The sequence below is a fragment of the Macaca mulatta genome, chromosome 11, assembly GCF_049350105.2.
Source record: "Macaca mulatta isolate MMU2019108-1 chromosome 11, T2T-MMU8v2.0, whole genome shotgun sequence".
NCBI lineage: Eukaryota > Metazoa > Chordata > Mammalia > Primates > Cercopithecidae > Macaca > Macaca mulatta.
Window position 1 is genome coordinate 35,645,275 of NC_133416.1, and position 14,726 is coordinate 35,660,000.

General features: G+C 34.0%; 1 protein-coding gene across 1 annotated transcript in view; it reads right to left on the bottom strand.

Annotated features, from left to right (window-relative positions):
- Positions 1–2,836: 2,836 nt before the first annotated feature.
- Positions 2,837–14,726, bottom strand: part of SYT10 (synaptotagmin 10) — a 66,730-nt gene continuing 54,840 nt past the window's right edge. Inside the window, exons 5-7 of the mRNA XM_015151419.3 lie at positions 12,194–12,365; positions 9,652–9,781; positions 2,837–6,775 (exon numbers count right to left, since the gene is read on the bottom strand). Of these exons, the coding sequence (XP_015006905.2) occupies positions 6,704–6,775; positions 9,652–9,781; positions 12,194–12,365 (374 nt within the window). The 3' untranslated portion in view covers positions 2,837–6,703. The remainder of the gene's footprint in view (positions 6,776–9,651; positions 9,782–12,193; positions 12,366–14,726) is intronic.

Here is a 14,726-nt window from a genome sequence, read left to right on the forward strand (position 1 = left end):
TTGGCCCACTGCAACCTCTGCCTCCTGGGTTCAAGTGATTCTCCTTCCTCAGCCTCCTGAGTAGTTGGGACTACAGGTGCCCACCACCATGCCTGCCTAATTTTTTTTATTTTTTATAGAGACAGGGTTTCACCATGTTGGTCAGGCTGGTCTTGAACTCCTGACTTCAGGTGATCCACCTGCCTCAGCCTCCCAACGTGCTGGGATTACAGGCATGAGCCAACACGCCTGGCCATATATATATATATATTAATAAACAATGACTCTAGGTATAGAACATCTGATTTGCCAACAGTTATGATTTTCTTTGAGTCAGTGCCCTGTTTACTGTCTAAAACTAGTAGCTACGCCTATATTCTTGATGAAAATATTTTGAAAATTGGAGGCAAAGCAGAAGCAGACAAATGATCCAGCAAAATATCTGATACACCCCAACTGCTGAATCACCTGCTAAGGTATTTCTAGGGGCTTGGGATTTTTTTTGGAAGGTAAAACAAATTTAGCTGGCATTTACGGCTTTTAACACGTGACTCATGATTGTTTCATTGCTTCTTAGTGGAAATAATAAAAAATTTAAATGAATAATTTTGTGATAAAAATGACATATATTGCAGAAGACCTTTAACATATATTCAATGCCTGAATTATTGGATTATTGATAAACATATCATTCTGCACTACTAATGAATGCCACAAATAATGTCTATTAGAGAAAACCTTAATAATATAAAGGTCACAAAATTAAATCTGGAAAATATATTTTCTATAAACACAGACAAAGATAATTTATAATCACTTTATTTCTTTTGCAAAGTACATATGAAACAGAGTAAAATTATATTTCAAATGCTTTCCATTTTCTTTTACAAAAGTAATCATAAACTGTATACTTCATAAGAGCTTTGAGGTTTAATTGTTACATAATTCATCTGAACCTGACAAATATAGTCACACATTCTAAAGAAGACATTGTAAAAATACTGCATTGTGTAACATCTTTTAAAGGTGGTTGCAAAAATTTGTTCTAAGTAATACAATTATATGCTGTCAAGTTTCACAAATGACTGTTTACAATGTACAAAAGCCAGAAACACGAATTTCAATGGATTTTAACATTTCTGTTCTATAATACGGAAATCAAAGATACTGATTTGAACAATGGCCAAGTATCAAATCACAAAATTCAGCTGAAAAGTCACCTAACGAACAAGGACTAAAGGTACAAAAAATCAGATATAATGGATCCAAATAATTTGATGTTATAAGTGAAATGACGGATTTTAGTGGTTCCTGGCAGTTTAGAATAATTGATAATTGGCAACATCTTGGACTATTCGTTAGTGGACTCATCACATTTACAATGTGAGGCAGTTCTTTTCGACTTTGACTTCTTCATCCTGAAATAAAGGTTTCGCTTCATTGTCCATAATTCTCCATATTTTGCAGGTGAACCCGATCACTTCTTTCAGTCGGAAAGGTCAATAACAAGCTACTGTGAATGACACCTTTTGGGCTGGACATTTTGTCAATAAAACAAACTATAAATGCAAATATTTTGTATATTAGAGTTGGTCTACCTGTTTATTTATACAGTGATAAAATTTATGAAGCTATTCACACTGGAGATTACTATGTTGTTTAAGTGGAAAACTTCCAGGGTATTTTTAAAGAAAAACAAAAATTACAATGAAACTCACAAAATGATCTATATAAATATAAATAGAACAAATCATGCAATTTTTATACAGAATAATTCAATGACCAGTTTGTAAATAACCTAGGGATTATAGGTTGTTTTGGGTTCACAAACTTTATTCTATGGAAAAATCATAGCCAAATATAATTCATATATTGATGCTCAGATTAGGAAAATTAAACAAAAAATTTTGAAAGGGTTGATGAAATAAACAGCTAATGCATTAACCTTCCAATATTGAGATTTATTTCTCTTAACACTTTTGGCTTATATCTATAATATTCATTAATATCTAATAAATTATTTTTGAGGGAACAAAAACGTGAAATTGAATAACTGAAATCCACTACTCTGTGCAGTAAATAAGGGGATCTGTATACATACAACCGATTACACTTACAGCGAAATTTCAGGAGAAAATGGCTTACTTTTACTCTCTGGTGACAAGATAAGGCATAACTTTGCTTTTTGGAGAGGGTTCTCATGGTCCAGGTGAGTTTAGAAGAAATTATTGTCAGTTTGAGATAAAAATATTTCCATACAAATGTATCTATCAATAGCAAGTCATTTCTAGTTTCGCAGTATAGTATCATCCTAATCAATTCCTCCAGGCAGGAGTGTATTTAAATCATTTCAGGCATGAAAAAGGCTACCCTTTCTCTTAAACATTGTCTACTTATTTTTCAGTCACCACTTTTAGTATTCAAAATGTTTGCATTCAATAAACTGTTAAGTCCCACTTCCACTTCAGCCTTTAATTGAGTGCTTTATTTTTTTAAGTCTCTGTAGCATGATGTCATGCCACCAAATTATACCCTGGTTTCTTATGTTCAAGATGAACAGGGTGAGAGGGAAAATAACTTTTTACTTTGATGAAAAGACACTTGAACTGTGTATTAATTAACTGCCACTGTTCAAATACACATCTTTTTGGTTAACTGTTAATGGTAGATGACAACTAATTACTAATACATCTTTTATTAAATTACCATTCACTTTAATTAACAGAATATTGAGTACATATATAGAAGTCTTTTAACAAAACATAAAATTCTTACCTAAAAGGGTATCACTGAATAATGTATTGGAAACAACATTTAGTTTAATTAACTGTTTCTCATAGAAAATACAAGCTCATTCTTTTCTTTGAAATAACGGGTCTTTACAGCAGGTTCAGATGAATGGTATCCTGACCCATGTCACTGAGTTAACAATTAAATGCTCTGTCATAGGTTTTTTGGGAACAATGTTAAATTATATACATTTCTCTAAAAGTTAAAACACATACCTCTTTTGATTTTGCATCTCAATATCATATTTCCATATGCTTTAGTTTCTTTTCTCAACTATCATGTAATTATTTTACTTTCATTCTTTGAATCATGTCTCATTGACAGCAATATATTTTTAGCCTAAAGTTTATAAAAATTTAGATCAAGTAGAGTACCTCAAAACAACCAGAGCAGCTTCAAAAACAAGTGAAGAAAACTCTGCATTTTCTTTTTATTTAGTAGAGGTCAAATGACGCTCTCAAATCCTTAACAACTCCGGGTATTCTTTATTATCAGGCAATTAAATTACCTGGTAAGTATTACAACTAAGGTGGCAAAAAAAAAAATCAGACTAAATTCTACAAAAATATACATTCTTAAATAATTTCAAGTACTCTTTTTGAGGAGCTAAAGAAATTACCACATGTTCAATGTTAAGATTTTGTGTCCCTTTATTTGTAATAGTCTTTGGCTCTTTTGGTAACTGATCCTCAAATAAGGTATATTTTGTTTTATGGATAGTGAAAGTTGACCACAGGGTTGGAAGTCTGGCTTTTTCAATTTTTAGTAATTAATCATTAAATGAATTCTTTAGGAGATTGATACCTCTATATTGAGTTGCAAAAATTTATAATAATAAACATCAGAGGAGAATAAACACAGTTGGGAATGTCAATGAAATATCACCACCAAATAGGTTCAAATATATTTGCTTTTATTTATCAAAAACCTGAGTCAGTATTGATCAGTTGTGATCTCCCTGCAGTAACTACAACGTGCACACACTTCCCAAAACTGCATCAGAAAGTGAGTGCTTGGCTCTGCTTTCCTGTCTTTATTCCCCTAGCACTAGTCTTAATGATATTTGTTGCTGAACTGTGAATATATTCAATATGGAAATGTTTACATGTTAAATGAAGTATCAGAAACACAGGGTTGGCCTGATAAAAACAATTGTTGGGAAAAATATTATTAGGAAACCAGTGTGAAGAAAACAATGTTTTGAGTTTTATGAAAAGATATACTCCACAAACATGAATGTTCTTTTCATATTCAATTTCCTCATCCCCGTGATTGCCTGGTGAATCAGGTAAAAACAACAACACATCCCTCCCCTAAAACTAAAAAGAATATCAGTGTTGTTATGCTAATGAATCAACCCTTACTCTTTTTTTCCCTAGACTTATATTTGGTAAGTCCCTGAAGAAGTCCCTGAAATTAGATATTCATTATATACCTGAACTGCAACTTCATAATGTGTCAGTACTGTCATTAAAATGTGATGTCCCACACAAATGAGAGGAGATTTGTAATATCAACTTATTTTAAATACTGAAACTAAAAATATTTCATCTTCACTTACAAGCAGAAAGATGGTAAGTTATGTGTATATGAATGTGTGGGCTGTAGAGAGTGAGGGTGTGTTGTATTAAAAGTGTTAGGATTACATTTTAATAATATGAACTGTCATTTTTAACAATCATGCCTTATTAATCTGAGCATAAACCTACCTCCTGAATTACATGAAAGATCAGTTGTGGTGAATTTCCTCTTCTTAATCTCTTTCTCAGGATTAACACATATCCTTGCATGATGAGTTTATTCTAACTTCAAGGAAACATTTAAAAAATTATTTTAAAAACTTATTTTAATCTACAATTCCCATATTAGAGTCTTCTGATTGGCCAATGGGTTCACATTTTTTCATCACAAGCATTGGCTTTTTCTCCTTAGGAAGTAAAGAAAAGCGAGTTTCTAAGAATCAACAAAAAGTCCTTCAAATATGTTTTTGGGTGAAAAGAATTATACTCACTTAGGAAATGTAATTGTTAATTTACTTTAAGCTTCAGTTATATCTAGTAATAAAACAATTGTCTCTAAAAATGTCATTCTATTAATAGTATAACTTTGTCTTCCCATTTGAAAAGTTTTATTTCCCAATAAAACAAATAATTTCAAAATGCAAGTGTCATCTTTCATTTTACCTATAGCAAATAATCCTTTTAGGCTTGACAAGGTAGCCAAGTGTTTCCAAACAGCTTTCTTCTATTATTTTAAATGAGAAAATGTTAGCTAGGAGTACCTGTTTTCCCTTAGGGTGGTATAAGCATTCTTGAAAAATCTGAGGCAGAACTATGTTTGCCTTTAAAATGTTAATGTGCAAAATATTTACCTCTTAATTAATAGTAATGCCATCACTACAAGAGATGTCAACAAAATGTTAATGCTTTTAAAACTTTTTTTAATATTTAGAAACAATGGGATTTTACAAAAATAAAAATTTCATAACCGCTGATAAAATTTTCTCATCCAGGTAAATATGTTTTTATTTTCTTGCCTTTTTTAAAAAAACCATCAATTTTGAAATAAGCTTGAAATATATACTATCCACACCACACATCTCAAAAGTAAGGATGGGGTAATTTAGTATAGATACTTTCCAACAGGGCCTGAAAATGGGACAAAATATGTTGACCTGATTTAAAAGAAAGTTCTGTTTTGTAAAAACATTTGCATAGTTTTTACATGTAGTGGCCTGAACCTTGATCCTTATGAAGGCAAATGCCTTTCATGCAAGGACTGGAGGCCTGGGCCTTTAGAATTAATGTGTTTATTATTATTAAGCGTTGAAGGTGTATTATTAATATTTATGGTATATTTCTATATTTTGCTGAAAATAAATCATCTTTTCTTTATGAAAGTACCCAATTCCAATGATTAGCTTCTGACTGGGTTTAAGAGTCACCATTACCGTGTACAATCTAAACGATGATGAACACAGACAGTGTTGTTGTTCCTTTGGTGTCTGTTAGTATGGTCTATCCGAAATACAGGATCTATATGATAGCTTCAAGTCACAAAAAATACATGTCACAGTACTTGAGAACCTTACAAACACTTAAAAAATGAACTTCTGATTCTGTTCACTTAGAAATACTAATGCTACATTTGAGGTGAAGATTATTCGAATTAAAAAAATATCAGTTAAACAGTGCAACAGATATTTGAGCTAATGTTACAGTAAAACAGTATAAAATGGTAGCCACAATGGCTCAGCCTCCATTTTTCAGCCAATAAGCATTACTTCTTAAATTTATATTCAAAATGATTCTTTAAATTTACAGCTTTGTCTGTGTGTTTTAAAGAACAAGCTTGAGAGACAAAGTTTTGAGTTTAGCAGAGCCAAACCTCACCAAGAAAGTAATTTTCTGGGAATGTAAGAAAGTATTATCAGATAAGTAACATTAATTTGATTGTGCAAGGATTTGTTGTGTAAGTTAAGTTCAAAATCTCCTTTTAAGTTTATATAGAACCACATGCACAATTAGAAATGAACACAGTATAACAAAATCAAACCCATACATATGTGACATCTGCTACTTTATACAATAGCAGCATAAACTATATTTAATTTTAGATAAATATGAACTGTTTAAAAAACCATTTCTTTGCTTATGTAAAGAATTACAACATAGTAAAACACTCTGTGCTAACAGGCATTTGACGCGAAGGATAAAATGCCTTATGCAACTAAGGACTATATGTATTCAAGTAAAATGTATTGATGTTCAAAGTTAAAAAATCAACAATAAAAGTAAATTAAAAAGTGCACATCAAGTTCGTTGATTACTATGGATATATTTTAAATGAGGAAATCAAACCTTCCACTTTTTTTTTCTGATTCAATGAGCACATGATCCTAGGTTCTTAATACCATGGTCTTATTTTGGAGGCATTATGGTGTGGAAGGTGGTTTAGGAGAAGGGCAGGATCCTTGACTATCAAAACTGGTCGCCCGGCCAGGTAACTGAAAGACAATAATTTCATAACATATGATCTAGTACAGAAACAGAATACAGTGGTTAATCATTGCTCCCTTTTAGTAGTGAATATTCAACCATAATATGTGAATCTCTGAAGAAAAGAAATACATAACTCCCTTTGGCCTTCAGAACTTACCTTCTCTGCTACCATGAAGGGACATGGATGTCTCATAGAATGTAGGCAGAGCATGGTACACAGACGTACATGGAGCAGCCCTGTGTAGACAACTATTTACAACTGCAGAATAATTTCAAATTTTACAACAGGGTTTTAGCTTTTTTCCTACAAAAAATAAATGGTTTACTTTAGTAAAGTAAAGCCCGGCTAATTTTCGTATTTTTAGTAGAGACAGGGTTTCACCATGTTGGCCAGGCTGGTTTACTTTAGTGAGGGGCAATTTCTAGGAAAGAGCAGTAAGAGACTAAACACAAGAGAACTGAAGTAAACACAAGATACTGCATTCCACTTGCTCTAAGGCAGGAGGTGATCATGGGGGCAGTTAATGAGATGAGAACTGCATTTGGCAGATGGGAGCCCCAAGTGACAGCGATACTTTCGCACAATCCTTCAATGCCTATGTGTATTTAAAAAGTTTAATTACAACAAAATGAATGATTATCTAGATAAAAGGAACCCGATTTTCTTTTTCTTTTCTTTTTTTTTTTTGAGATGGAGTCTCACTCTTGTCGCCCAGGCTGGAGTGCAGTGGTGTATCTTGGCTCACTGCAACCTCTGCCTCCTTGGTTTAAGTGATTCTCCTGTGTCAGCATCCCAAGTAGCTTGGATTACAGGCACCTGACACCAAGCCTGGTTAATTTTTGTATTTTTAGTACAGACGGGGTTTCACCATGTTGGCCAGGCTGGTCTTGAACTCCTGACCTCAAGCGATCCACCCGCCTTGGCCTCCCAAAGTGCTGGGATTACAGGCATGAGCCACCGCGACGGTGGAGGAACCCGATTTTCTACATGATACTTTAGTCTTTGTTGTACCAATGGACACAACTCTCAAATAACTCTTCCCTTCTCATATTTATGCCTTCTGTGACAACAACATATATAATTACATACTTATTTTTCTTATAATGCACAATCCAGCTAGTTCTTAGGTCCCTAGTCCATATATTCTGTTTGACCAATGAATATAGAAACAGGGGTTAAAAGGAGCTATTTTGCTGGAGAATGTATATTTACACAATCTTGTTCTCAATAACTATCTGGGATCTTTTTCTGATGACTATATTGTAGCTTATCTTCCTGTATATTCTATTATGACAAAAAAAGTGTCCACACACTCCCAAACACAAATATGTGCCTATTACAGAATCCCCCTTCATCAGAGAAATGTAAAGCTGCTTATTAAGCACTAATAAATAATTACTATGCCTTGGTCATAAAGCACCTTTCTCTCATTCCTTAAGAGTTCTTGCTCACATTATCTCATTTCTCCCTGCATCATCCCTGTGCAGCCTGTAGAGGCATGCAGTTCTATTTTTGTGAAACATGGAGAAGTGTAGTTGGGGGCGGAGTAAACAGCCTGCTCAGAAGTAGACAGCCAGAGAAACAAAATTAGAATCCACCTCTCCACTCAGAGTGAGTTCCTGCCCAACATGGCTTTACTCTCCTTTTTAGATTTTTAGAATTAATGTTCACTTTTCACACGAAAAGATGAGAATCAGGAAAAGAATACTAATCATACAATAAGCAGTAAAGTGTACTTTAGGCAACATTCACCGTTTGAAACAAATAATAACTTTCTAAGATGTGAGCTACTCAGAGAAGACACGTCTACACTTATGAAGTTCTAGGGGAAAACACCAAGTGACTGGGTATCTCTCTCTCTCTGTGTGTGTGTGTGTGTGTGTGTGTGTAGATGCATTTGTGTGTGTGTGTGTCTATCTTTTATGATTTATACTGAATTATGAAGTCAGATAAAGACTTGACACATTCACATATAAACAGATACTGACGACGACAGTTCACCTGTGTGAACATGCAATGCTCATTCGGTGTTCATCCTATTTCCCTTACAATGGCCTTAGTAACACAGCCGGGGTTGCGTTTTTTTTGTGACCAAACTGAGATTAGAACCTGGTCCCACTGATACTTAGTCAATTATACTGCACAGTCTCTCCCATTCAATCCAGTCCCTAGTGCTGGAACAGGAAGCACTAAGCACTTAATATTCAGCATTTCTTTAGTTTTACTCTGAGTTTACCACTATTTCAGAGTCAGAGCAGAAACACAGAGGGTAAAGCAACTTGCCTGAGGTTTTACAATAAGCAGTCACACAGCAGAGCCAAGCCTTGAACTCGACTAAACTGACACCTCAATATTTTTAAAACCTGTGGGCAGTTTTACTTCCTGATCAGAGTTGAGGGAGACATATCTTCCCCGTTACGCAGAAAAGTTATATTAGGTGACAGCACTTTTATTTAGGGATTGTGGAAAACTCTGGGTAAGGTGACTGTTTCTTACAGAAGAGAAGGACAAAAATGCAGTTTCCAGTTAGTAATAAACTTACTAGATTGCTCCAGCATTCACAGATGTAAGTTTTCAGACTATGCAAAAAAAAAAAAAAAAAAAAAAAAAAAAAAACAAAAAACTAAAAACAACTTGCAAATGGCTTACTGTCCAAAAGAATATGAAGCCCAGAAAATGTAGTGTTTTTTAAAATCCAAGAAGGCACAGAGAACTTTGAATATTAAATGTTAGAGAATGTGGGACAAAAGCAAGAACAATCTTTTCTATTTTTTTTAAACAGGATGAATACATAAAATATCAGATAAAGGTTAGCAGATAAATACTATGTAAGTAAAAGAGACAACAAAAAGAGCAGATGTAAGGAACTCACAAACTTACCTCCAGCAAGGGGTGCCAGTGTGTTATTGGTTTTCGATGATAGGCCAGCATTTCATTCCAGTGGTCTCGCCCAAGACCCTCAGCATCCAGTCCTGTTCTGCATACTCCTATGACCTCATTGTGTCCTACCCTATGATTTGTGGAATATTATACTTTCATTTCCAACATTCAAAGATAAAGGGAGCTTCATAAATCTTGGTAGAATTTTAAACATATGATTAAAACATTAGATTCTATAATTTTGCAGATTATACTACTTCAGACCGAAAGAAATCTCTTAAGTAAATCAACATTTACTAAACAGTATCAACATTCAAAAAATGAATGTGTATAAGAGGCACACACAAACCATTTCAGTGCTTTGTAGTTTAAGCATATTTCATCATAATAAAAATGGCATGAATGAGAAATACCAGTAGGTCTTTAGCTATATGAGTGTCTTTCTTGCAAACAGTCTTATTTAATATAAGTGATGTGAAGCAAATCTTGTTCTTTCCACGAGGCTTAATGTTTTATAACGATGTTTAGATTTCTCACCAAGAAATACAGTACCAATTTTCTTTAATTGGCTCTAAATGATATGTCAGTGGGTTACCACTTGTATTACAATTAAATAGGGCAGGATTATGTTCAGTTGCATGGCATGTGATTTATTTTTGCATAACAGAAAACATACTGGACAACATTTGTGTTTTCTATTCAGGTCCTGCTTTCACAGCAATGAATCAAGATGATAATAATGACAGTTAATATTTTTGAGAGCTTATTATGTGTCAGTGTTCTAAGTAGTTTAAATGTACTGACCCACTTCATTCTCCCACCATGACCATGAATATCATTATTATCATTCTCTCGTTTTACAAATAAACTAAATGCCCAGAAGGTTAGGAGCTGGCCTGACTTTACAACCTTAGTAAGAGGCAGAGACAGGAGCTGAATCAAATGAGTTGTTGACTGAAGAGCACATGTGGTTAAGCTGCTTCTCAAGAATGGAATGTCATTGGAAGGAGCTTTCAATTTTGACAGACATCTCCAAAGATACTTCTGAGATGATTTTAGAACAATTTCATTACTTTTTTCCCATCACTGATGTAGATATGTATATGTAGTATTATTTTCTTTAATATGAAATTTCCCCAACAAGCATGTTTTTAGGTACAAAAATTTTGTCTTCCTGTGCATATCTTGTTAGCATCCATTTCCATAAAACTGCCCAAGTGACAAATGCTCAGTTGCATCTACCTGCACTTACTGCTGTGAGAAATCAATGGAGGTAACTGGCAAAGCAGAATGGGGCTCCTGACAAAAACATCTGCAGCTTTTTTAGGTTTGAAATTCCAACTACTTCAAGAGTTCTCTCTCTTTCTAAATAGTAGTCACAAGTGAACTTTTAAAAAATTATACATTTTTTAAAAATTATAATTTAAATTTTAAATTATAAATGTTCTAATAGATGGTGCTTGCAAATGTTATTTTTCAGTGTTTTTTCCCCCTAGCTCTAAGCCAGAGCTGAGCACATTAATTTCTCTCAGTTATAGGGTCCTGGTGATGATACTATAAAATGGACACTTCGTGTTTGTTTGTGTGTTTTAGAACAAAATAAATGTACTAAGCTACTCTTTATGCGCTGATAATTTTGTAGGTTAAAAACATAAGTATTCATTTCCAAAAATTGTATAAATCTAAAAGGCAAAATAATAAGAGGAAGTATACAGTAAGGCCCAAATAAGAGACACAAACTGTTGATAGGACAAGAGTTCAGAGGAAGAAGAGGATTGGTCAACAAAGCAAGACTTACAGAGGTGCTGACATAAGCAAGGATGTGGGGTGTTGATGGGACAAGATACACGAAGCTGGAGGACAGTCCAGGCAATGGGGAGAGTGGGAGGGCAAAGGTAAGAGCTGCAGTGGGAAGGATCTTCAGAGCTGCATAGGGGAGGCTGCAATGTTTTCGTGAAAGCAGGAGTGACTCAAACTGTGTGATCTGGAAGCACTATCCATAAAGCAATGCTTTAAGATTAATGTGAAGCCATCAAAGCTGTATCCTTATGGCTACTATTCACTTGCCACTCTTATTCCTCATTGTTTACAGTTCTATAGGATGCTTAAGTTTTACAAATAGGAAAAGTGATTCTCAAAGTGATTATGTAACATGTCCTCTCATGCGGCTAGTTAATGAGAGAGCTCGGGTAAGCACCATGATATTCATATTCCAGCCTAGTTGGTAAAACAAATTCTGTTGATTACAATCTCTGTTGTTACTGTAAAAAGACTCCACAATAGTGCTTTCCTGAATATGTTCTATATCACTTCTGGACCCATTCTTTCACCAGTCCCAGGTGAATTTTAATTTAAAGATGAATTCTTTTGGAAATGAAAATCCAGAACTCTAACACAGAAAACAACGAATTTTGAAGGAATCAATATTCCCTCCTCCAATTTAAATTAAAACCGTTGTAGCAGTAAATGACCTGAAAAGCTGAGTTTGGCTTGTGCATGACTACACGTGGCTGCCGTTCAGTGAGTAGAGAGATACACATACCTATCGTAATCCATGACTGCAATGGAGAGGCTGACCTGGTCCACGTTCTCTGGAGGGATGTCAAAAATAATGGCCTCATTGTACACAGGGTTTAGAGTGTTTTTCTTTGTAGTTGTTTTCCTCTTTTTTAATCTTCGACCTTCACACATCAGGGACACTTTGACATAAGGATCTAGGAATAAGAAGATAACTTTATTAGAATAAAAGTAATAGTCCAAAGTATGAATAAAACTGCAGTTTATTTTTACTAAATAAGACATACAGTACTAAGGCCTATGTTAAGACTTTTAGTATTACCAATTTTAAATTTGTCTCCAAAAAAATAATAATTCTAGTAAGGTTAGTTTCTTTCAAAATGGTCTAGAGTAAGAAGATCAAAACTTGGGAAAGACTTAGCAACACTATACCTAGACAGATAGAGATCACAAGAAGCAGCAATTAGAGAGCAAAAAATATACTCGGAATTTCCTTCAAGTACTGGAAAAGGACCTAAAATTAAAAATATCATTTTGCTTAATAAGGAACTTCGATTGAAAAAAATGATCCTTACAAGTGATTTATTGCACACACAGCAGGAAATGATAAAAAAAGGGATATTTGGTTTAAAGATGGCCACACAGGAAGAAGTCTCCTGATAGGACATTGTCTACATCATGCCAATTACAGGAGAAAAATTTAGTTGGGCTACATTTTTATAGGCCAAAGGGAGCAGATAATTGTTAACAAGTTCTGCTACAGCTGACTTGATATCTCTCCTATTACCCTTACCATCTTAAATTGTAAAACTGCTATAGTATTATAGAAAACTATATGATGATTATACAAAATTTCCAACAAGCCTTACTTTTGCACCTTCTATTCAAAGCAGGTATGGTTTTGGGAGGTGATATTGACATTGGGTTGAGCACACTAGATAGTTAAACAATCAATGTCTGCTATCTTATTTTTTTTCATTCTGACCATCCTCCACCTGTAGCACCAATATTTCTTTTTCCCTATTTCCACAGAAATACATTTTATTTCCATAGAATAAACCAAAATGATGACAATATTAATTTATTTGAGCATGTGAATGCTTCTTAAACTCTTGAAATATGTATCTGTATATTTCCAAAGCATTCCCATCAAGAAGCAAGGTATTCGTGGCTGGAAATGGGGTATATAGAGGAAAACAAGATAACAGGGTAATGTTAATCTCTGTTTCCTATTTATTTTTAAATTTTTAAATAACAGGAAGTCCATCCTAAGGAGAAGCTCATTTCTGTGATACAGCTTTGTGTTTGAGCCCACAGGCCTAGGCCTTCTAATGAACAATGGGAATGAGAGGCATGGATTACCCTTTGTAACTCCCATCACGTCTCCGACTGCATTTCTCTGCTTGTGACAAGGATAATTTACTGGCTCTTTAGTGGATTCACAAGCCTGTTGTGAGGATTGATGAGGAGGTGCTCTCAAAGCAAGCGTTTCTCTGATGAAAAGTTTCATATAAGTAAAATGTAATCTTGCACTTAATTATAACTTTGATGTTGTTTTCTTGTCTCAAAATTTGATCTCTTTTCATACATGGTAAAAAAGAGTAGAATAAACAATTTGCAGAGTACACTGTTTATCTTAAATTCTTCAACATTTACTGACCCAAGACTTTTTCACCAAAATTAATGTAGAATTTACTTGTTGTTCTACTTTCACATGCACACTATGTATTGCAAATTTTAAAAAATGAACATCATGACATAGTTCAAAAATCCATGATAGATATACAATAAGTAGTCTCTCTCCCATTTGTCTTCATCCCTCTTCATCCCTTAGTTTTTGTATATCACTTCAGTATTTTTAATACAGATATTAGCAATATGAATATATATATTCCAAATTTCCCCATTCCTACACAGAAGGGTGCATAATATTCATGTTAATTTTTTACCTCTTTTTAAAAATCCACTTGTACTTCTTGGAGCTATTTCCACACTAGAACTTATAGTTCCCTGATGTTTTTTGTGATGCAAATTTAGATTTTGTTGTTGTTCTGCAAAACCACAAATTATAGATCTTCCCCAAATGTCATCCTTTATTTCCACCACTATTTCTTATTTCTGTTTAATACAACAAATGCCTACCAGTCTCCCTACTCTTCGCTTATCATTTTTCTTCCACAGAGTTGTGCCAGTGCTTATGTATTAAATTCTAAATAATTACCCAGAACTGCAGTGAATTAAATAAAGGGATGAAGAAACACGATGTGTCTTTATCTTTTTATCAGAGTTAGCACAAGAGGCATTTCCTTCAAGAATTTCTTTCAGAATCTTCAAGAAGCATTGATTTATTGTATTATTTATTTCAGACACTAGAGATGCACACATTTTTAGTTAGGTGGCAAAAATGCAAATGCAAATGATGGTCGTGGAACATGGTTATTTCTCTGCAGATCAGGTGAGGGGAATAAGTTCAGACTAAAATATATCTTCACATGGCCTCACTCACCACTTAAAGCCTACGAATCTTCCTTTATAAACAACTGACTAGCTGAAAGTAG